Genomic DNA, 24,838 nt, shown 5'->3' with positions numbered 1-24,838 from the left:
CCACATATCTGGCAGGCATAAACAACAGTCTGGCCGACAGACTGAGCAGGATTATGCAACCTCACGAGTGGTCGCTCAATTCCCGTGTAGTGCGACAGATCTTCCAGGTGTGGGGCACCCCCTTGGTAGATCTCTTTGCATCTCGAGCCAACCACAAAGTCCCTCAATTCTGTTCCAGGCTTCAGGCCCACGGCAGACTGGCATCGGATGCCTTCCTCCTGGACTGGGGGGAGGGTCTGCTGTATGCTTATCCTCCCATACCTCTGGTGGGGAAGACTTTGTTGAAACTCAAGCAAGACCGAGGCACCATGATTCTGATTGCTCCTTTTTGGCCGCGTCAGATCTGGTTCCCTCTTCTTCTGGAGTTGTCCTCCGAAGAACCGTGGAGATTGGAGTGTTTTCCGACCCTCATCACACAGGACGAAGGGGCACTTCTGCATCCCAATCTCCAGTCTCTGGCTCTCACGGCCTGGATGTTGAGAGCGTAGACTTTGCCTCTTTGGGTTTGTCAGAGGGTGTCTCCCGCATCTTGCTTGCTTCCAGGAAAGATTCCACTAAGAGGAGTTATTTCTTTCTATGGAGGAGTTTTGCCGTCTGGTGTGACAGCAAGGCCCTAGATCCTCGCTCTTGTCCTACACAGACCCTGCTTGAATACTTTCTGCACTTGTCTGAGTCTGGTCTCAAGACCAACTCTGTAAGGGTTCACCTTAGCGCAATCAGTGCATACCATTACCGTGTGGAAGGTAAGCCGATCTCAGGACAGCCTTTAGTTGTTCGCTTCATGAGAGGTTTGCTTTTGTCAAAGCCCCCCGTCAAGCCTCCTACAGTGTCATGGGATCTCAATGTCGTTCTCACCCAGCTGATGAAACCTCCTTTTGAGCCACTGAACTTCTGCCATCTGAAGTACTTGACCTGGAAGGTCATTTTCTTGGTGGCAGTTACTTCAGCTCGTAGAGTCAGTGAGCTTCAGGCCCTGGTAGCCCAGGCCCCTTACACCAAATTTCATCATAACAGAGTAGTCCTCCGCACTCACCCTAAGTTCTTGCCAAAGGTTGTGTCGGAGTTCCATCTGAACCAGTCAATTGTCTTGCCAACATTTTTTCCCCATCCTCATTCCTGCCCTGCTGAACGTCAGCTGCACACATTGGACTGCAAGAGAGCATTGGCCTTCTATCTGGAGCGGACACAACCCAACAGACAGTCCGCCCAATTGTTTGTTTCTTTTGATCTCAACAGGAGGGGAGTGGCTGTGGGGAAACGCACCATATCCAATTGGCTAGCAGATTGCATTTCCTTCACTTACGCCCAGGCTGGGCTGGCTCTTGAGGGTCATGTCACGGCTCATAATGTTAGAGCCATGGCAGCGTCGGTAGCCCACTTGAAGTCAGCCACTATTGAAGAGATTTGCAAAGCTGCAACGTGGTCATCTGTCCACACATTCACATCTCATTACTGCCTGCAGCAGGATACCCGACGCGACAGTCGGTTCGGGCAGTCAGTGCTTCAGAATCTGTTCGGGGTTTAGAATCCAACTCCACCCCCCTAGGCCCATGTTTTTTTCTGTTCCAGGCTGCACTCTCAGTTAGTTGGATAAATTGTTAGGTCAATCTCAGTTATGTCCTTGCCGTTGCGAGGCCCAATTGACCATGGTGGTTGTTTTGAGTGATCCTGGGGGCTAGGGATACCCCATCAGTGAGAACAAGCAGCCTGCTTGTCCTCGGAGAAAGCGAATGCTACATACCTGTAGAAGGTATTCTCTGAGGACAGCAGGCTGATTGTTCTCACAAACCCGCCCGCCTCCCCTTTGGAGTTGTGTCTTACCTTGTCTTTGTCTTGCTACATATGAGACTGACGAACATGAGTCGGTTCGGGCGGGAAGACGGCCGCGCATGGGCGCGCGAGGACTAGCAAAGGCCTTTGCTAGTAAAGTTTCCGATTGGAGGGGCTGCCGTGGACGTCACCCATCAGTGAGAACAATCAGCCTGCTGTCCTCGGAGAATACCTTCTACAGGTATGTAGAATTCGCTACAAGGTATGGCAAGTCAAATGCAAAGCGCTGATAAGGAAGTCAGAGAGGGACTTTGAAAAAAAAGATTGTATTGGAGGCAAAAACTCATAGGAAAACATTTTTTTTTAAGTATTATTAAAAGCAAGAAGCCAGCAATAGAATCAGTTGAACTGCTAGATGACTGAGAGGGTAAAAGGGGCACTCAGAGAAGACAAAAGCCATTGCGGAGAGATTAAATGAATTCTTTGCTGAGAGATACTGGTGCCAGATATGGTATTCAAAGCTGACGAGTCAGAAACTGAATGAAATCTCTATAAACCTGGAATATGTAATGGCACAATTTGACAAATTGAAGAGTAGCAATTCACCTGGACCAAATGGTATTCATCCCAGAGTACTGATAGAACTGAAAAATGAACTTGCAGTACTATTAGTAATGTGTATTTTATCTTTAAAAATCAAGCATGGTACTGGAAGATTGGAGGGTGGCAAATGCAATGCCAATTTCTTTTTTATAAGGTTCCAGAGGTGATCCGGGAAATTTATAGTCCGGTGAGCCTGACATCGGTGCAGGGCATAATGGTAGAGACTATTATAAAGAACAAAATTACAGAGCACATTAATAAGCATGGATTAATGAGACAAAAGCCAACGTGGATTTAGTGAAGGGAATCTTGCCACACCAATTTTACATTTCTTTGAAGGGGTGAACCAAGCATGTGGACAAAGGTGAGCCGGTTGATATTGTGTGTCTGTATTTTCAAAAGACATTTGACAGAATGCCTCATGAAAGACTGCAGAGGAAATTGGAAAGTCATGGGATAGGAGGTAATATGCTGTTGTGGATTAAAAATTGGTTAAAAGAAAATAGAGAGTGGGGTTAAAATGGTCAGTATTCTCAATAGAGAAGGGTAGATAGTGGGGTTGTCCAGTGATCTGTGCTGGGACCGCTGCTTTTTAAATTATTTATAAACTAGTAAAAAAGGCCCGTTTCTGACACAAATGAAACGGGCGCTAGCAAGGTTTTCCTCGGAGTGTGTATGTTTGGGAGAGTGTATGTGAGAGTGACTGTTTGAGAGTCAGAGTGAAAGTGTGATTGTGTGAGAGAGTGAGTCTGGGTGTCAGTGAGTTTGTGAGAGAGTGTGTGTGTGAGAATGAGAGTGTGTGCAAGTGTGTATGTGAGAGACAGTGTGAGTGAGAGTGTGTGTGTGTGGGCGAGAGAGAGTCAGAAAGACATTGTATATGAGAGAGAGAGTGTGACCCGTGCCCTCCCAATCCATGGCCATCCATGTTACTCTGTAACCTGCCCCCTCCATTTTTCCCTATCCAGCATTTCCCCTCTCTGCCTGAGGCCTGCCCTGCAATCCATATCCATCCATGCCCATCTGTCCCCTCCATTCATCCCTATCCAGCAATTCCCCTCTCCCTGAGTCCTGCCCTTCCAATCCATGCCCATCCATGCTCATCTGTCACCTGGCCCCTCCATTTTTCCCTATCCAGCATTTCCCCTCTCTGCCTGAGGCCTGCCCTGCAATCCATATCCATCCATGCCCATCTGTCCCCTCCATTCATCCCTATCCAGCAATTCCCCTCTCCCTGAGTCCTGCCCTTCCAATCCATGCCCATCCATGCTCATCTGTCACCTGGCCCCTCCATTTTTCCCTATCCAGCATTTCCCCTCTGTGCCTGAGGCCTGCCCTGCAATCCATATCCATCCATGCCCATCTGTCCCCTCCATTCATCCCTATCCAGCAATTCCCCTGTCCCTGAGTCCTGCCCTTCCAATCCATGCCCATCCATGCTCCTCTGTCACCTGGCCCCTCCATTTTTCCCTATCCAGCATTTCCCCTCTCTGCCTGAGGCCTGCCCTGCAATCCATATCCATCCATGCCCATCTGTCCCCTCCATTCATCCCTATCCAGCAATTCCCCTCTCCCTGAGTCCTGCCCTTCCAATCCATGCCCATCCATGCTCCTCTGTCACCTGGCCCCTCCATTCATCCCTATCCAGCAATTCCCCTCTCTGCCTGAGGCCTGCCCTGCAATCCATATGCATCCATGCCCATCTGTGCCCTCCATTCATCCCTATCCAGCAATTCCCCTCTCCCTGAGTCCTGCCCTTCCAATCCATGCCCATCCATGCTCATCTGTCACCTGGCCCCTCCATTTTTCCCTATCCAGCATTTCCCCTCTGTGCCTGAGGCCTGCCCTGCAATCCATATCCATCCATGCCCATCTGTCCCCTCCATTCATCCCTATCCAGCAATTCCCCTGTCCCTGAGTCCTGCCCTTCCAATCCATGCCCATCCATGCTCCTCTGTCACCTGGCCCCTCCATTTTTCCCTATCCAGCATTTCCCCTCTCTGCCTGAGGCCTGCCCTGCAATCCATATCCATCCATGCCCATCTGTCCCCTCCATTCATCCCTATCCAGCAATTCCCCTCTGCCTGAGTCCTGCCCTTCCAATCCATGCCCATCCATGGTCCTCTGTCACCTGGCTCCTCCTTTTTTCCCTATCCAGCATTTCCCCTCTCTGCCTGAGGCCTGTCCTGCAATCCATATCCATCCATGCCCATCTGTGCCCTGTATTCATCCCTATCCAGCAATTTCCCTGTGTCCCTGAGTCCTGCCCTCCCAATCCATGGCCATCCATGCTCCTCTGTCCCCTGCCCCCTCCATTCATCACCTTTGCAGCAATTCCCCTCTCTCCCTGAGCCCTGCCCTTCCAATCCATGGCCATCCATGCTCCTCTGTCCCCTGCCCCCTCCATTCATCCTTTTCCAGCAATTTCCCTCTCTCCCTGAGCCCTGCCCTCCCAATCCATGGCCATCCATGCTCCTCTGTCCCCTGCCGCCTCCATTCATCCTTTTCCAGCAATTTCCCTCTGTCCCTGAGTCCTGCCCTCCCAATCCATGGCCATCCATGCTCCTCTGTCCCCTGCCGCCTCCATTCATCCTTTTCCAGCAAGTCCCCTCTCTCCCTTCCATGCCCCCCCCTCGCATCCATGTTCCCCCCCTCTTCGCATCCATGGCCCCCCCCTTCGCATCCATGGCTGGCCCCCCCCCCCCCCCTCGCATCCGTTTTTTTTGTTTTTCTTCTTTTAAAATGTACCTCCGTGGCGGTTCCGGCAGCGAAGCGTCAGGGAAGTAGGCGGCGCTCCCGACGTGTAGCTGTCCCTTCGCTGTGTTCCGCCTTCTTTTGACGTCATCCTTGACGTCAGAAGAAGGCGGAACACAGCGAAGGGAAGGCTAGACGTCGAGAGCGCCGCCTCCTTCCCTGACGCTTCGCTGCCGAGCGATGCGATTGGTTGAGTGTCATTGCTCCGCCCTCGACGTCATCACGTTTGACGCGTGGGCGGGGCAGACACAATGGGATCTCACCCCCTTCACTTAGAATGTTGGCTAACAGAGGCTTCATTAGAACGTTGGAGGTGCGTTTTATATAGAGAGATGATCTAGAGATGGGAGTAACTAGTGAGGTAATTAAATTTGCTGATGACGCAAAGTTATTCAAAGTTGTTAAATCGCAAGAGGATTGTGAAAAATTACAAGAGGACCTTACAAGACTGGAAGACTGGGCATCCAAATGGCAGATGACGTTTAATGTGAGCACGAGGAAAGTGATGTGTGTGGGAAAGAGGAACCCAAACTATAGCTACATAATGCAAGGTTCCACATTAGGAGTCTCCGACCAGGAAAGGGATTTAGGCATCATTGTTGATGATATGTTGAAACCCTCTGCTCAATATGTGGCAGCAGCTAAGAAAACAAATAGAATGTTAGGTATTATTAGGAAAGGAATGGAAAATAAAACTGAGGGCGTTATAATGCCTTTGTATCGGTCCATGGTGTGACTGCACCTCAAATATTGTATGCAATTCTGGTCACCGCATCTCAAAAGATATAGTGGAATTAGAAAAGGTACAGCGAAGGGCAACGAAAATGATAAAGGGGATGGGATGACTTCCCTATGAGGAAAGGCTAAAGTGGCTAGGGCTCTTCAGCATGGAGAAAAGATGGCTTAGGGGGAGATATGATAGAGGTCTATAAAATAATGAGTGGAGTAGAATGGGTAGACGTGAATCACTTGCTTACTCTTTCCAAAAATACTAGGACAAGGGGGCATGCAATGAAACTACATAGTAGTAAATTTAAAATGAATTGGAGAAAATATTTCTTCACTCAACTTGTAATTAAACTCTGGAATTTGTTGCCAGAGAATGTAGTAAAAGCATTTAGCTTTAGTGGTGTTTAAGAAAGGTTTGGATAGCTTCCTAAAAGAAAAGTCCTTAAGCCATTATTAAAATGGACTTGGAGGGAAAATCCACTGCTTATTTCTAGGATAAATAGCATAAAATGTATTGTACTGTTTTGGGATCTTGCCAAGTACTTGTAACCTGGATTGGCCACTGTTGGAAACAGGATGCTGGGCTTGATGGACCTTCGATCTGTCCCAGTATGGCAATACTTATTTTCTTAGAGAGGATGTGGTAAAGGTGACTGATTAATAGTGGAATTCAAAAGAGGTTTGGACACATTCCTGGAGGAAGAGTCCATAAAGAAAAGTATTAGCCATATAGGCTTTGGGATCTGCTTAATGTGGAAAAAGGTGGGGTATAAATGTTCATAAATAAATAAATCTGCCTGGTATTTGCAGCTGCTGGAGATATGATGAACTTGATGGACACTAGGTCTGATTCAACATTGCTTTTCTTAGGTTCTTATGAGCACATTGCTTGAATAGATATTTGTTTAGATTTTGGTTAAATTTTTACTTTTGTTAATGGATAAAACCAGAGAGCGCCCAGAGGATAAACAGAAAAGGTGTTTTTTTTTTTTTTTTTGCTAATGCTAAGAAATGGAGTTTGACCATGTAGATTGCTAGATTATCTTCCCACAGCAAAAACAATGTCTTATTTATCAAGATAGGATTTTATAAAGTTTACTGCCCTATATGCAGTTAGTGCTCTTTTAGTTGCTGAAGAGAGGGATTGAAGGATTTGGAACATCTTGAGTACTTTTGAAATGTCAGTAGTTTGCATTTATTTTTATTCAGAAAAAATATCAACAAAAATTAGCAGTCTTTTATACATATCCTGGGAAAATTGTCCAAGTGAAAATATACATTTACTTTGAAAATACTGCAGTGTCTGTGGAGGGAAAGAATGCTTGTACTCTTACCAGTGCAGTTTGCTATAAAATTATCCCACATAAATACCTCTGAATGTTTGATACTGATATATGTAACCACTAAAGAGAGAAAACGTAGCAAGAGTATATAGTCCCAGTTGTCAATGTCTGTTGTTTGATAGGTTAGTTTCACTATTTTTTTGTTCTGTGCAAAAAGCAACAGGAGGATCTGAAATATTCTTCATTCAACCAAAGAGGTTGAAGAAAACAGGAAACGGGGGTGTTCCTGTCTAGTCCATTATATGAGCTGAAGCCAGTAGGCACAGCTTAACACCGTTTTAGTTTTTGCTATTGTTTTGGGTGAACTATCAAACGATAGCCAAAGATGATTAGAAATAAGGGACTGTCTGTATGTGGTCCATCTGTATAAAGTCAAAAGCTGTTCCATTTGGATAGGCAGTGCCTGAAAAGGTGGAGGACAAAAGATTTAATTTTATTTACAGCTTTTTAAAATTTATTTGAAAACTTCCCATATCTAGATATAAATATCTAGAAATAAAAATGGAATATCACTAAAACAGTTTCAAAGATTTTTATAGCTTGTAGAAACAGCTCTTACAAACTCTATTTTGCGCTCATTTTTCTACACTGTTCTTTACAATACAGATGGCCAAATTTCAGCAAAGAGATACCCTGTTTCCTGATGGGATCATCTTAAATGTTGTAATCTGCCTTGGGAAGCCTGGTGTTATAAAGATGGAATAGACTGAAATTAAATAGAAGTAAACATGGAATCACATCTTCACATCATCTCTTTGGTAGAAATTTTCATTTTAGAAAATGGATTATTCTGTTTGAGCATGTTTCAGGGACAAGTAGTTTTATAAGTCAAAATGATAAAAATATTTTGTTTCATATATATCTCTCATTTGTTGAAACATAACTAAATGGGCTATAAGCCCCTAATGTAGCCCATTGGTTTCCTTATATTTTATTCTTGTGATGGCTTATACTGTGCCAAAACTGGAAATACAGTGAGACAGAATAATAGAATTAAGTAACATCCAAATTTTATTTTTTATATTTTAATCATCTTTATTAAAAACAAAACATGTTGGTTCATAAGCTTCATAAAACAGTGAACCATCCAACATGGCTCAATATAAACTTTTACAGAGAACATACCCCAAGAACCCTTCCCCTCCCGTACTCCCCTCCCTCCCTATAAGCCCACCTGACTGTTTCCACCTACCAAAATAATACAACAGATGTACAGATCAGTAGGACCCAAAGCAGTACAAAACAAGTAGCCATAAACAACACAGTTTATACCAAATTGTTTAACTACCTTTAGGTGGGGGACAGAAGAGAAAGGAACCTCCTCCAAGAAAGTGCCCCAATACATTTTCTATGGAGAAACAAATCCAAAAGCAGCAGCATAACTAGCATTGCTCCTCTATAACATATTGATTAAGGAATTGTACCTTTCAGACTGCCTTCTCTCCTCCTTTCCTAATCAGATATACAGAAAGTAGTCTATGTATGGGCATTCATTTAAGTGAATGCTATTCACCGTCAGGAGCACGCATTATGTGTATGTAATGCATACTGCTTACACATGGCGCATGCTCTTTCCCGATATTGGTTTGTGTATACGTGTGCAAATATAACACACACTCTTTAAGGAGAGTGCACACTGTATGCACATAGTACACGTTCTTCATGACATTTGAAAATGAGAAATAAACACAGACACAAAGATTTTGGGTGCCTATCCCTAGAAATGTACACTCACATGCAAGCATGCACAGGCACACAATCGTGCCCATACCACACCCACCAACTTCTTCTCCACCCCCCACCCCCAAAAAAAAATTATACACACATAAGAGGGGTTAGAAAGAATTTTATGAACCGATTTATATCCTGTCTATCATGATAGTCGGTGAATTACAAGTTTAGACTGCCCAAAGCAATATTGAGCATTTTCAGATAATATACACTGAAATGAATGCTTACCCTTCAAATGCTGGATGAGAGAACAGTCAGCTGGTATAAATCAACAAACTTTCTGCAGACATCTCTGCCTCTAAAGGGAATATAACAGACCTTTATTCAAAGCCATCTGTGAAATTGCCAGCAAAAGCCTAAAGATAGCTTCTTGCTTATGTGAAATCTTAAAATAGAATACAGGGATCTTTGTTAAAACATACAAACTTGAATCTCTGTGTATGAAACTTTCTTAAAACTGGGTCAGGACTTCTCTGGAATTCTTTCTTTTCACTCTCTAGATTTTATTCATCTCTATGACCACTTATTTTTGCTGATAGTGTTTGAAGGCAAAAGGAAAAATGCTTTCGTTTCAGAAGCTACCAAGAAAAGTAGCCATCTCTGTTGCTTTGATTTGTCACATAGGTTCACTGTTAAGTTAGGAGGGTTGTGTTTGTTGAATTTTTAATTTGGGGTCAGTATCATTAGAGCTACCCATTCCTCAAATGCACATCACTGTGCTGGCAGCTGCTGGGGCAACTATAGTGTACTGTCTTTTCCATATTGGAACTGTGTGCACGTGTTTACATAGATAGAAATGTACAACCCCCTGCTGAATTTTGCAAGTCAGTAGATTTTGTGATCGAGTTGTGGCTTTCCAAACTCTTCACATCCTTGTACATTTTTCACATTCTAGTGCCTAAAAATTACAATTCAAAATGCATTAAAGTAGGAGGTTTTTTTTTCCACTGATAACATTCATAACATACCTTAAACTTGCAGTGTGAAAGAGCATTTTTAGAAGTATTGATAAAGGAAGAATAAGAAACCAAAAGGTCTTGACTGCACAAGTCTTCACACCCCTTGATGCAGTCGGGGCCATATTAAGACATAAACTAGACACATGCTTAGAACCCAGATGTTAGGGCTAAGGAAGTTAGGATTGCCAACTGTCTGGATGTTTTTCAGGATCATACAGATGTGGGGGTTTTTTTGTTTTTCTGGAAGCTAGAAGAATAGCTAAAGTGTTTGAAAATGTTTAGAATTTAGTCTTTATCCGGTGGCAGATTAGTCATCCTCTGGTGAGTTATTGGTGTAAATAAACTGCAACAATATGTTCCCTCTGACTGTCTTCTTAAAGTTGTAGGGAGTTTTGGGGCCAGCAGTATAGGAGTAGCTGCCAGCCTATCAGCCGTTGCGCCTTTACAAGGGCAACATTAATTACAGACATGGCTTATGTAGGGATATGTGAACAATAGCAGCTGGAGTCTGGAACAGTAGAGAATGCATCAAGATTAGGTAGGCGAGTGGGGGAGAGAAGGAACTAGGGACAGGAAATCATGCCCAGGCTGGTTTTTGGCCATAATCCATCCCTGCCTTTATCTACAGCCCTCTGCCCCCTGCAGGAGAGGAGAGAACCGGCTCTGCTTGCCTCCAATGTCACTAGCAGCAGAAACTGAGTAGCGTTTACTTTACTTTATTACTTTATATATCACACTAACTAAGAGCTTGGCACTAGAGTGGTTTATAGTAAGCAAATTCATAGAGAAAAATATCAGAAGAAAAGGAGAGAAGCAGGAAAAGAAACAAGTCGGTTCATATGTCCCACCAGTTACAAGCCCCACCACTTCACTGATCTTTCCACCCATCTCTGGGCAAGATAAGGAAATAATTTGGGAAGAAATGGAAGAAGTAAAACAAGGGGTAGATGCTAGACAGCTGCTTGAAGTTTACACTATCAACACGTCAAATACACTTGTACAAAATGTTTTTCACTGGTGTAGTTTCCTTTTCACATGGTATGTATATGTAGCTTTTTTAATTTGGTTGTGTAATGCTTAAAATTGGCAGTTCTAAGGGTAGACAACCACACCATACACACTTGAGAACCACCTTTCTGTGTATCTGTTTAAAGCATTTGCTACATAGGAATCCTTGCAATATAAATACATGCACATAGCTGAGAAGCTAATGATTTTGTATTGTAATAAAGATATTAGAAATTAATAATGCCCCTTGTGCCTGGAAGGTGTGAAGATCTTGAGGGAAATTGGAAAAGGGGGACGAACCTCAGAAAAAAATTCCAAAGCTAAGATCCTTTAGGTGAAGCCAGGCTAAAGTGACCCAGACGGCTCTTTGTGTTTCAGTTTCTAAACATCCATCTCTTCAAGTATCAGGCATCCACCAAAGAGAGGATGGGAAGGAAAGCTGTGAAGAGGCCTTTGTTTTGGTTGAATATTACATTAGATATTTATTCCCATAAAATGTAATTATATTTTTTTGATTTGCAGATAAAGACTCTCATACAGCCATTGGTGTGCCCACGTTGTCTATAGTTGCCTCAACCGCCAGCTCAGTAGCCTTGGTCCTCCTCTTAGTGGTCCTGTTTGTTTTGCTACAGCCAAAGCTGAAATCCTTTCACCATAACAGGTGAGTCAGAAGGAAAGTGGCTGCTAAAAGCAACCAGGAGGAATAAAGGAAGTAAGTTTGCTGTCTGACCTGGTGCTCATCTCCTTGAAACTTTTAATATTGGGCAACTAATGACATTGCAAGGGAAATAATGTCCTATTGCTGAAGCTACTACACCTTTAGTTTTTGTCCTTGTTCTCACAATAGAATACGCTATTTCCTTTTATTTATTTACTAGTAAAAAAGGCCCGTTTCTGACACATGAATCGGGCGCTAGCAAGGTTTTCCTTGGCTCCCCTGCAGCCACCCATGTCCAGCCCTCTCTCCCCTGCCCCCCCCTGCAGCCACCCATGTCCAGCGACCCTCCTCTCTCCCCTGCCCCCCCCTGCAGCCACCCATGTCCAGCGACCCTCCTCTGGACATGGATCAGCTGTGAGGCATGTTCCCCTCCCCCCCCCCCGGGTTCTGAAGTTGACATCATAATGGCTACGGTGATGTCAGCTTGATCTACGGAGCCTAGCAGACCAACTCGGAATGAGCCACGGTCCCAGGCAGCAAGTCAGAACGTTTGCGGTGAGAATTATTATATAGGATTTTGTTTTGGTGGTTTTGTGAAAGACCAGAACATAGTTTGCCTGAGGGACCTGAATAGTGTGAGTGAATATGGAATGTTTAAACTTAATACTGGGATGGTCTCCAAGTTTACAGTCTCGTGTACTTTATTCAGTGTTCTTGCAAGTAATTGTTCACTTATTTCTTGGCTGAATCCTTTATCCTGATGTGCTGTTTGTCTTTCTTATTTTTTAATTAAACTAGGCGTGAACAAGGTGTATCTGGAGATCAAGTTTCCATCATGGTAGATGGTGTCAGAGTGGCCTTACCGTCTTATGAAGAAGCTGTGTATGGCAGTGCAGGGAACTGTATTCCACCCTCAGATTCACGAGTACAGATAGTTCTTTCAGAAGGACCAGAGCAAAGTAGAACAGGAGAGAGAGAACAGGAGATTGGGTCTCAGAGCTCCAGTACGGAGGATGAAGGCCCGGGACACTCTGCACTATGTGAAGCTGGAGGCTCCCAGCGCTCAGAGACTGTTCTAGTACATCAGGCTACCACCTCTTCTTGGGTAGCTGGTGGAGATGACAGACCAGTGAGCAAAGAAATTGCAGACTCTGAAAACAGCGATGTGCACAGCCTTTTATCTCTCACTTTGTCTGAGGAATATGCAGATGGTAAGTAAGGATGATATATATTTTTTTCTTCATTGTGTGTCATGCTGGCTTTATCAGTCCTGTAGAAAATCCACCCATTTCCATGTCAGATGAGATTGTTGTTCTGTTCTCCAGGATGAATTTTTCTAAAGAATCGGCTTGTGATACCAGCCTGCCCAGCATCCTGGATGCTCCTGGGTCATTGCCAGACTTTCTGAAAGATTTATAGGTCTGGTATTCCAGGAGGCTTAGAGTGGCCCAACTTGTACACCATTCTGAGCAAGAGTTTTTGTTTGTTTTACAAGCAGGGTATAAAGATTGATAAATTTAATTTGAATTATGGTTTGCCTGTCCAAAAAAAGAGCTTAAGGTGGTTTACAGCATAAGTAACCAAATAAGAGTACAATAGCGCACAGTACAGTAACAACTGCCTGGGGGAATTCTGCACATTTTTGAAAATTCTGCATTGTTTATTTCTAGTATTTTTGCACAGAATTTCCCCATCATAAGGTTTGAAAATTCCCTCCTGTCTCTTCCCTCCTCGGGTTCAGCCTCCCTAGTTACATCTCTCCTTCCAATTCCCTGCAAGACTCCCTAATTTTGCCTCCCATGTGCAGTATCCCCACCTCTCATTCTCTCTTCCCCCAGACATTCACACCCCATTTCTTATTATTTATCCTCCTTTCCCCAGCTATCATTCTATCTCCTCTACCCTTCCTGTAGCACAAACTCAAACTTGATTTCCCCCCCACACCAGTGGCATAGGCTAAGCTTGTTCTGCCCCCACCCCATGGCTCAATCTCGGCTTTCACTGCCCCTCCCCCGAAACCCCAGGGTGCCCACTCATCTCGCCCTGCCCTCTCCCCACGTGGCGCATTCAGCCAATATCTGTTTTTCTACAGGATTTTGATTCTTTTTTTTTTTCTTTCTTTCCTGGCTGTATATTCCTTTAAACTTTATTCCAATTAAATATGCAGATATATGGTGTCTATATTAATACCATGCCCTTTTTTTTTCCTTTTTCAAAATCCCCCTTTCTTGTGTTCATTCTCCAGCAATTTTTAATGTAGCCTTACTTAAATAGCAGTTATTTAGACTGTTAAAGTTAAAGGCATCCCTTGAACTATAGATGCCCTCTTCACATTGCACAACACTATTGTAACTCCACCAAAATGTAAATTGTAAGCCACTTTGAACCCAAACTTGTTGTTGGATAATAGTGGGATACAAGAATGCATAAACAAATAAGTAAAACTGGGAAAAGGTCCTAATGAGGAAAATAGGAAGCCACATAAGCTGTGGCAAATCAAATCCAAAACATTAATATGAGCCAAGAGAGAGTTTAAGGAGAGACTTTCCAAAGGGGGAAATACTAGCGGCAACAAATTTTCAAATGTTTTAACACAAAATCTGTAAGGGATTTATTTTAGGCTATTGGATTACTGGTTAAAGGGGCACTGGAAGAGGAAAACACCAGAGCAGAAAAACTAATAATAGAAAATTTACAAATTAATAGAAAATCACGGGAACTTGATGGTATTCACAGCAGAGTTCTAAATTTAATTTAAATATAAAATTTCAGACCTACTATTGGTAATCTGTAACCTATCATTTAAATCTGCCTCTGAGGGCTGAAAGATAGATACTGTAACACCAAAAAAGGCTCAGTGATTTAACCACATAATTACAGACCGAGCTTACATTGCTGGCAAGCTTTTTAGATATAGTTGTAAGCCATTATGGTGGCGTGTTTGAATGGTGGTGCACCAAATAAAATAGTAGAAGATATTAATAAAAGTGCTAGTCTTATGGTTAAACATCACTTAATGGGGAAAAGTCAGCATGGATTGTAAAGAGAGGTTGTGCTTTGCTTGCTTCCTTTGAAGATGTGAATACGCATATGGATAAAGGTGAGTCAGTTGATATAGTTTACTAGGATTTTCAAAAGGCATTTGATAGTCCCTAATGAGATACTCAGAAAATTAATCATAGGTAGGGCTTGTTGGGGTCTCACCTACCTTAGCCAAACCCTGATTACTTCTAGAAACCCACGCTCTTGGATTTTTTTCTTACACTAATAAAAACAAATAATACTTACTCGGAGGTGAAATAAAAAGAAAAGTTTATTCTGGAAACAAGTACGTAGTAGGCTCAAGAAGGGCTATAGCAAGTCTGAAATACAGAAAAGAAATTTAGATAGACTTCTTTGGGCAAGGAATTCCAATTTACATAGATTTCCCTCATTTTTATACAATAGACTAGGCACATGTTATACAACAACTCGGTAACCAGTTACCATATTCGCACATCCCACTAACCAATCATCTTTCCTAATCCCACATATCTGACTTCTCTATCCTATCAGTTATCAGTTCATACCCCTAATTCCTAGAAAGCGAATGCTACATACCTGTAGAAGGTATTCTCCGAGGACAGCAGGCTGATTGTTCTCACTGATGGGTGACGTCCACGGCAGCCCCTCCAATCGGAATCTTCACTAGCAAAGGCCTTTGCTAGTCCTCGCGCGCCAATGCGCACTGCGCATGCGCGGCCGTCTTCCCGCCCGAAATCGGCTTGTGCCGGCCAGTCTTATATGTAGCAAAACAGAGACAAGGGAAGACACAACTCCAAAGGGGAGGCGGGCGGGTTTGTGAGAACAATCAGCCTGCTGTCCTTGGGGAATACCTTCTACAGGTATGTAGCATTCGCTTTCTCCGAGGACAAGCAGGCTGCTTGTTCTCACTGATGGGGTATCCCTAGCCCCCAGGCTCACTCAAAACAACAACCATGGTCAATTGGGCCTTGCAACGGCGAGGACATAACTGAGATTGACCTAAAAAATTTACCAACTAACTGAGAGTGTAGCCTGGAACAGAACAAACAGGGCCCTCGGGGGGTGAGTTGGATCCTAAAGCCCAAACAGGTTCTGAAGAACTGACTGCCTGAACCGATTGTCGCGTCGGGTATCCTGCTGTAGGCAGTAATGAGATGTGAATGTGTGGACAGATGACCACGTCGCAGCTTTGCAGATCTCTTCAACGGTGGCTGACTTCAAGTGGGCTACCGACGCTGCCATGGCTCTAACATTATGAGCCGTGACATGACCCTCAAGAGCCAGCCCAGCCTGGGCGTAAGTGAAGGAAATGCAATCTGCTAGCCAATTGGATATGGTGCGTTTCCCCACAGCCACTCCCCTCCTATTGGGATCAAAAGAAACAAACAATTGGGCGGACTGTCTGTTGGGTTGTGTCCGCTCCAGATAGAAGGCCAATGCTCTCTTGCAGTCCAATGTGTGCAGCTGACGTTCAGCAGGGCAGGAATGAGGACGGGGAAAGAATGTTGGCAAGACAATTGACTGGTTCAGATGGAACTCTGACACAACCTTTGGCAAGAACTTAGGGTGAGTGCGGAGGACTACTCTGTTGTGATGAAATTTGGTGTAAGGGGCCTGGGCTACCAGGGCCTGAAGCTCACTGACTCTACGAGCTGAAGTAACTGCCACCAAGAAAATGACCTTCCAGGTCAAGTACTTCAGATGGCAGGAGTTCAGTGGCTCAAAAGGAGGTTTCATCAGCTGGGTGAGAACGACATTGAGATCCCATGACACTATAGGAGGTTTGACAGGGGGCTTTGACAAAAGCAAACCTCTCATGAAGCGAACAACTAAAGGCTGTCCTGAGATCGGCTTACCTTCCACATGATAATGGTATGCACTGATTGCACTAAGATGAACCCTTACAGAGTTGGTCTTGAGACCAGACTCAGACAGGTGCAGAAGGTATTCAAGCAGGGTCTGTGTAGGACAAGAGTGAGGATCTAGGGCCTTGCTGTCACACCAGACGGCAAACCTCCTCCACAGAAAGAAATAACTCCTCTTGGTGGAATCTTTCCTGGAAGCAAGCAAAACACGGGAGACACCCTCTGACAGACCCAAAGAGGCAAAGTCTACGCTCTCAACATCCAGGCCGTGAGAGCCAGGGACCGGAGGCTGGGATGCAGAAGCGCCCCTTTGTCCTGCGAGATGAGGGTCGGAAAACACTCCAATCTCCACGGTTCTTCGGAGGACAACTCCAGAAGAAGAGGGAACCAGATCTGACGCGGCCAAAAAGGAGCAATCAGAATCATGGTGCCTCGGTCTTGCTTGAGTTTCAACAAAGTCTTCCCCACCAGAGGTATCTTGGGACGAAGCATGTCACCGGAGCTTCCCGGTACCGACGAGGAGGACGTAGAATCCAGCCGTCGCTTCCTCGGGGCCGAGATCGAAGAAGGTCGGTCTCGGGGGGGCTGTACCGCAGGAGCCCTCAGGGTAGGGGGAGACCCACCCGAAGGCTCACCGCCACCAGCAGGGGAATGGACAGCCCTCACCTGCACTCCAGACGAAGCACCGTCCGACGACATCAGCAGACGAGGTCCCGGTACCACCGACGTCGATGCAGCTGTCCGATGTCTCGGCGCCGATGCAGAGGGCCGATGCCTCGATGCACTCGATGTACTGGCCGCCGAGGTTGAAGGTCTGGACGCTGAAGACGTCAATGCACTCGATACCCCCGGTGCCGATGCCGACGAAGAGCCCGAGAACAAAATGTTCCACTGGGCTAACCTTGCTACCTGAGTCCGCCTTTGCAAAAGGGAACACAGACTACAGGCCTGAGGGCGGTGCCCAGCCCCCAGACATTGAAGACACGACGCGTGCCTGTCAGTGAGCGAGATTACCCGGGCGCACTGGGTGCACTTCTTGAAGCCGCTGGAAGGCTTCGATGTCATGGGCGGAAAAATCACGCCGGCGAAATCGAAAGACGAAATGGCGAAATTTGGCACAGAAAAAAGGGGAATTTCGACCGGGGCCTAAGTATGGCCTACCCCAACGATGAAAGAAAACTTAACGGGGCGAAAAAACTCGAAGTAGAGGAAGGAAAAAACGAAAATGGTTAATCCAAACACTTTCTGGATTTCTCACAGAAAACAGTCGAAAAACGACGCGCGAGGTCGACTTTTCGGGGCACGAACGGTAAAGCACAACCGTACCGAGCGCGGAGAAAAGAAGACTGGCCGGCACAAGCTGGTTTCGGGCGGGAAGACGGCCGCGCATGCGCGGTGCGCATTGGCGCGCGAGGACTAGCAAAGACCTTTGCTAGTGAAGATTCCGATTGGAGGGGCTGCCGTGGACGTCACCCATCAGTGAGAACAAGCAGCCTGCTTGTCCTCGGAGAATAACAGTTATGCCACTCCACCTGACTCTGAGTCACAAAGCCATACCTTCTGTCACAAATTCTAATCCCACCTCCTCATGCTGCTTCAGAAGTTTATTTTTATATCACATATCCAAACTATATACCAGCTGACCTGGGGTTAAGCTAGCAAACTGTTCCTAACTTCCCCTTTTCACTATCCAGATAATTGTGGTTTCAAATTGTTTGAAACAGAGAAAATCTTGACCCAAGAATTAATATAAATCCAAATATCAATTAAAGTTCTCGTAATTACATGGGACCATTCTATATGCGTGTACTTATCTTCCAAGAACTTGTAACAAAGTTCACAATAAAATTCTTAAGCTGTCTGGTACAGTAGGCAAGAACCCTGAACATAATCTTAACACTGGTCAGCAAAAATACAGAAAAGCAGGGGTTTTTTTTCCCCATTTTCGTGATACACTCTCTCCCCAAGATCTTGTATAACTGTATGTTGCCCTCACGCATGTCTCAGTAAAAAGGTCCATTTCCCCTTCTCCCATGACTTGCCCAATAAATCACACTAAATGCGTAAACATGTTTTTGGGTCCAGAAGAGTGTAGGAGTGGGGGGGGGGGGGGGGGGGGGGGGGGTCACATGGCTGTCCTTGCACAGTTTCAAAAGACCACCTTGCAGCCTGATCTAGTTAGCAAAGCTTGAAAACAGCACACAGAATAATTAGGGGGATGAAATAAGTCTTACAGGTAACCCATGTTTGTTTATAGGAGTGCTCTGTATTTCCAGTTAGGGGTCCCAAGCTAATCACAGGCTTCAGACTTTGTTTTAACTGTTTAAAGACTGTATTTCTTGGATAAACACCATTGTTACTAACCCCCCTCTTCCCCCCCCCCCCCCCCCCGGTTATCTTGTCTTGTATCCCCTACTCAGTTTTTATGCCTCCTAAGTGGTACAAACATATATATATTTGATGCCACTAGGAAAGGTACCTAGCATCGCTACCTGTGGTGTGAAGACACTGAAACACTGAATTTTTTTTTTTGTGCCCTTACCTCCTAATTAGGGTTTCTATTTAGGTGTTTATTTTCAAGCTAATCATAGGATAGGAGGCAATGTCTTGTAGGTTAAGATAAGGAAGTGGAGAAGGACTAACTGGTCATTTTTCACAATGGAAAGAGGTAGACGGTAGAGTGGGTGAAGGATCTATACTATTTCTTAGTCATTAACTGTCTGGAAAAGGAAGCATCAAATGAACTGATCAGATTTGCAGCTGCCACAAAAATATTCTGAGTAGAAAAGCATATAGAATGAAAAGAATTATAAGAAGTGAGGGGGGAGGGAAGAAAGGGAAAAAATGTGATAATTTAAATTTATCTTGCACCTACCTTTTCATGGGTAGTTCAAGGCAAGTTATATTTAGGTATAATACCTATTTCCCTATCCCCCATAGGGCTTGCAGTGTATTGAGCCCTTTTACTAAAGTGCATTAAGTGGTTAACATGTGAGTTAACATGCATTATTATCATGGTGACATGACAGTGCATACTTATGTTAACTGCATGCTGTTAGAGGCAGAGAATGGCTATGGACTGCACAAGAGGAGGTGGTAAGTGCATCTGTACTAATTGCAAACAATTTAAGGTGTGGTAACTGAGAAGACAATTCCCCAACAATTACTGCACAGCCTTTGCTGATAAGGTTTTGTGCTTACAGCACTTTATTGCAGTAAAAGGACCCTAAGTTTGGAATACAAGGTGACTTGGCCAAAAGTACAGAGGTAATAAAACTGATATAGGAGATGGAAAGGATCTTAAGAACAGCTAACTGACTTAGACCTCTTCATCTTGGAGAAGAGATAGTTGAAAGAGGAGTATGATAAAATCATGGCTTGGCTGGCTTATCTGCCTCTGTGCCAGGTTATTACACATTAATTCTTCTGCTCTGCCAGCCACGGGTCCTTTCCTTCCTCCTTCCTTCCTACAGTGTTATGCTTCCTGTGTGATGTAACTTCCTATTTCCGCATAGAAAATTAACATGATAACCCAGCACAGGAGCCAGGAGTCCGAGCCAGCCTTCTTCCTGCCACTGGAAGTCTTCCTTCACACACACCTGGGGAAGCAGCAGGGGGGGCCGTGCATGGTACAGGAGCAGGGACCATTGCAGTAAGATACTGCTACGCAACAATTGTGGTTCATTTGCATTCAAACTACTGCTCAAGTTTCAATTTAAGCAGATTTCTGAACTATTTACAGAAAGCTAGCCATTTAAAGCATTAAATATTTACCAGGTAATATCATTTGTGGGAAGGGGCATAGGAGGGCCCCAAGTTTATTTTCCCCAGGTCCAGCTTTGTCTCTCAGCAGCCCTTTTGTTCTGGTTAGGTTCAGTGTGTTTTAATTATAACTTTGTATACTATGATGTAGATTTAACCTGCCCTTCTGATGCATTTAAAGTAAACTCTGGTTATATGCTGAATAGAGATCAAAAAAGCTTGGGGTGTTTCTCAGAGTAAAGACAAATAGCATTTTCCTGGACTGTTGTGTGGTCCTTGGTCCTTGCCCCTCATCCCTCTCGCAAGAGATTGCCTGCCCTTCCTTGCCTCTCTGTGATTTCACAATGCAATAGGAAGCACTATGTCCATTCAGATCATCATCAATCTTTAACCTATTGATTTTTGTTTTCTCCCCACTGAGGTCAATATTTAATTTGTCTAAGTGTATAAACACTAACTGTTTACATGCTTGGGATGAAAGCAGTCACGAATTTTATAAAACTCTCCTCAAACTTCCCCATCGCCCCTCCTTGCAACCTCTGTTAATCATCAAGCTGCTTCCATCCCTACACTTGTCTTTTATCACCAGCTCTGAATGCAATTCTTTCCACAAAGTTGGCTTGTTATATTTCCTCTCTGTACATTTTCAAGTCCCATCTAAAATGCTACCTTTTTCAAATTGTTTTTAAACCTTGTTGCTCCCTAATCATTGTGTGTGTGAAATTTTTTAACCATCTTGTAATATAAGTCTCCTGGAACCTCTTGCTTGTCTTGACCTGGTTATTAGCTCCATGAAACATGGGTTATCTCATGTGTTTACAGTGCTTTGTACATTTTTGAAGACTGTAGCAATTAGTAGTCTAATTTCCCTTTTTTTTTTTCCTCTTCAGATGTTCCACTGCTAAAAGAAGCATGAGCTCTGCTTGCCTGTACCTGGCTGTATAGGGGTTTCTTTTATCGTTTTCCTTTCTGCTCTCAGCATTGCAGCAGCCTTCCCTCACCAGAGATCCTGCTGAAGACCTCAAGGACATAGCAGTGCCTCATTCTGTCGCTGCCCAACAGGTTTGCGTAGTGCCACTTTTATCATCCAGCTGCAGAGAACTTCAAGTTGTACATCTTCCTTTAATTCTCTGAAGAACTGATGTCCCATGGCCTGCTTGCCCCAGCTGAGATCTTAAAATGTTATATCCTGATGAACTGCCATCCAGCTGTCTTTACTGTTCCAAAACCGTAATGCTTGTTGTTGAAATCAGCTCTCCGTCTGCACTTGGGCAGCTGGCAAGTGGCAGCACTCTTCTTGGTCTGTGTGGAGCTGCTCAGTTTACTGTGCCTTGCACCTCTCTCGCCAGCTTGTCACTTCTTGCAAGCAGTTCTGTATTCCTAGTTGCAGACACCATCACGTTTAGCGCTTTGTGTACTCTTAGGCATAGAGCGCCAGTTCTTTCCTCCTGCATGATGTACATAGCTTGGAATGCCAGGAAACAATGTGATGACTAGTGGTGACATTAAAATCAGAATGGACTGCACTGATCTGATTAGTCATGGTAAATAGGCAAGATGAATTCAGAGACTGGTAGTCTCATTAGGGTTTAAATATTAATGTAACCCAAAGCTGTTCTTTTAATAAGTTTTGTCCTCGCATGATTTTGGGAACACTTACATTTCTTTTTCCATTCCCTGGTCAAATTAGGAAAGAATCTTGTTGACTAAATAGTATGCCTACAAGCAATTTCTCATTATCGGTTAACTTTCAACATCCTTGCTTAGGATATCATGCTGAAGAATCGGGAGAAAGTTTGGAAATTTAAAATGTGTTTACATTGTTACTGTGCCTCTTAAAATTCCTCAGATGACGTATAGTATAGCTATTGATCCATGAGGGACCGCAGTGTGCCTCACTAGTGATCCCATGTGTGTATGGATGGTACTCGTTGGCAGTGTGCCTTCGTTTATTTTTTTAGCTGAAGCCATTTTGAATGGATAGAGTTTTCTATGGAAGGGCAGTGCCACACTGAACTGGAATGCAAGAACATGTCCACAGAATGAGCCAGGAAAAACATCTTCCTAGCTATATGGTTCTATTAAGTCATAATTTAGTTGCTTAATTTGGAGGCCTTAAAAACTACACACTATGTAGCACCAATGGTTGGTTCTTGTCTCCTGTTGAAGTGAAGAAATGTGCTGGCTATTAGAGTAGTCTGTTTGCTAAATTTAACTGAATGAACAGCCATGAAATGGGTAATTACCTTGTTCATATCATGTACTTTTGATGGTCAGCTAAACTCCTAGTAAGAGGTATGGGTCATGGAAGTTTGTAGCTGGAATAGGGAATTGTATTGCTTTATTCTTACCAGAGAACTATCCATTTCCTCCATGATAATCTGTATCACCACTAAAGAGAGACATTATTTCAGAGAAAGCAGTAGGTCATAGTGGTATTGTTGCTGCTTTGCTACTGCAATTGCTTCCAAAACTTCAGATTGAAAGTGAAAATCCAACAAAAGTTACTGAGTGTTTTTGCTTCAGTCTCAGCAGACTGTATAGAACACACAGTAAATATATAGCTTAAGGGTAAAATTAACCTTTCTGCTTGGACAAACTAGATCCTGTGGAGTCTGTTCAGTCTTCCCATTGCCAGCAGAGCCTCTATGGCTTGCAGAATACTTGTTGCTGGAGAACTGGGCTCAAAATTCATAGGCAAATTCATATTATATTATTGACTTTGGTGTCTCAGATTATTTATCTTGCAGTGCTGTGAACACGGCTGCCTGCAAAGGTGATGTTTATGGAACTGACAGTACTTTTGAGTACAGTGAAATGACAGGATTGTAGCTCCAGAGATGATGTTGGTAACAAATGGGTGGCTTCGTCAACCCAAATAGTTGATTCATTAAAAATACCATAGCATTTTATTTGTCATAGATAATTGGTTGCTCCTGTGCTTTAGATGTTCTCCATCTTTATTACACTATGGAACTTGTTTAGTAAAGTGTGGTCAGTTTTTTCATTTGCTCCATATTAAGGTTCGCTTCTAAAGGCTATGTGATAACTGTTGGAGTAGGCAGTGTCTGCCCTTCATTTGCTGCACAGGGCAGACATTTGCCACATAGCCAGTGCGTCAGCAGAAAGTGCTTCTGTGCAATCTGCTGATGCATTTACTGCAGCCCACTATGGATTTAATCTTTTTTTTTATATATATATCATCTGATCAGCATCTCACCCCCCCCCCCACCCAATTAGCATATTTGAAATCCCCCTCCCCTCCAAAATGGCCATCCTGAAATACCCCTGCCCCCAGTACTTACAATGAGTGGCCCTACTGGGCAGAAATAACCACCGGACACTCCTGCTCTGTTTCTGCCAGGGTTCAGTTGGTTTCTCTGACCACTTGTGGTGGTTTCATTGTAGCTAGGAGTCAATTGGTATTTTGAACTTGGGGGATGGCAGTGGGGCAAGAGTGTCCAGGGGTTGCTCCTGCTCCACCACTAACCTACAAGGGTCATTCACAGTAAGTGCCTTTGGGGGGGGGGGGGGGGAGGATGAGTGGGTGTCAGGTAGATGAGGGGTGGGTTCAAGATGCTTACGGGGGGGGGGGGGGAAGAGTGTAAATTGAGGGATAAGGGCATGCTGATTTGGGGTTGGAGAGTGGCTTTGAGGTGGTGAGCAGTGAGCTGTGGTAAGTGCCTTAAGAAGAGGCATTAAGAGCACCCACATTAGCAGCAGCCATGAGCGTTCATGTTAGAGTACCGTGTGCTAACTCTTTGAGCACCTATTCTCTGCCACATAACAGTATGCGGTTAGCATGTGGTAATATGTACTTGCTTAGCTCACTTTAGTAAATAGGCTCCTATTACGCTTATATATCCTTCCAAAAATATGAGTGTCTAAACTTTTCTAGTGGTTTTTATGAAAAGAGGTGTTATAGCTGCTCTCCTTTTCTCTTCAAGAATGCTTTAGAACATGAGACTGTAGGAATCGATTGTTAACATCCCAATGTAATTTCATTCTTCCCAGTCATGAGACTTCTGTGAATAACCAGAAAGAACTTACCAACTTGTCTTGACATGAAGTGTGTGCACTGTTTAGTTTTCCTTCGTGTATGAGAGTGACCAATGAGGTTTAATGTTTAAACTGCAGCTATATTTAGAAGCACATACCTGAGGGAGGGAATAGTCAGATGTATTCCTTTGAGCTGTTATCACACTGCTTTTTACATTTGTTTTTATTTAATGTGTGATTCCATGGTCTCTGTCTATTCTCCTTTCCTCATTGAGTGCTACTTTTAAAATTCTTGACTGAAAATGCAGGGGGGGGGGGGGTTCCCCATTTTTTAAAGCAAAAACCTTTAGGTTTTCAGAGTGGGTCTCTGAAGGATCAGTGGTGAGAGGGTAGGGGTTTTCTTCAGGAAGGAATATTTGTTTTTTTGTTTAATATATATTGAGGAGCCTTCATTTCACCAGTTACACCAGGATGTAGTGAGATCAGGGATGGTATTGCCATCTCACTGGTTGTAAAATGGCCTTGGTTCTATTCTGTTCCTCTCCTTTAATAACTTTTGAACAGCTGTCTAATTCCATTCAGATTTGTGCCACAAAGGCATGCCCATGGTGTATGCTTTTCATATGCACTTGACAT

At 44.0% G+C, this 24,838-nt stretch overlaps 1 protein-coding gene across 4 annotated transcripts in view; it reads left to right on the top strand.

Annotated features, from left to right (window-relative positions):
• Positions 1-23,714, top strand: part of SUSD6 (sushi domain containing 6) — a 167,337-nt gene extending 143,623 nt beyond the window's left edge. For all 4 annotated transcript variants that reach the window (XM_030214385.1, XM_030214382.1, XM_030214383.1 and 1 more), the window contains 3 exons: positions 11,417-11,555; positions 12,351-12,763; positions 21,094-23,714. In XM_030214385.1, the coding sequence (XP_030070245.1) occupies positions 11,417-11,555; positions 12,351-12,763; positions 21,094-21,119 (578 nt within the window). In that variant the 3' untranslated portion in view covers positions 21,120-23,714. The remainder of the gene's footprint in view (positions 1-11,416; positions 11,556-12,350; positions 12,764-21,093) is intronic.
• The last annotated feature ends 1,124 nt before the right edge of the window (positions 23,715-24,838 follow it).

This window comes from Microcaecilia unicolor, chromosome 9 (assembly GCF_901765095.1).
Source record: "Microcaecilia unicolor chromosome 9, aMicUni1.1, whole genome shotgun sequence".
Taxonomy (NCBI): Eukaryota; Metazoa; Chordata; class Amphibia; order Gymnophiona; family Siphonopidae; genus Microcaecilia; species Microcaecilia unicolor.
This window is presented reverse-complemented; position numbering and strand designations above follow the sequence as displayed.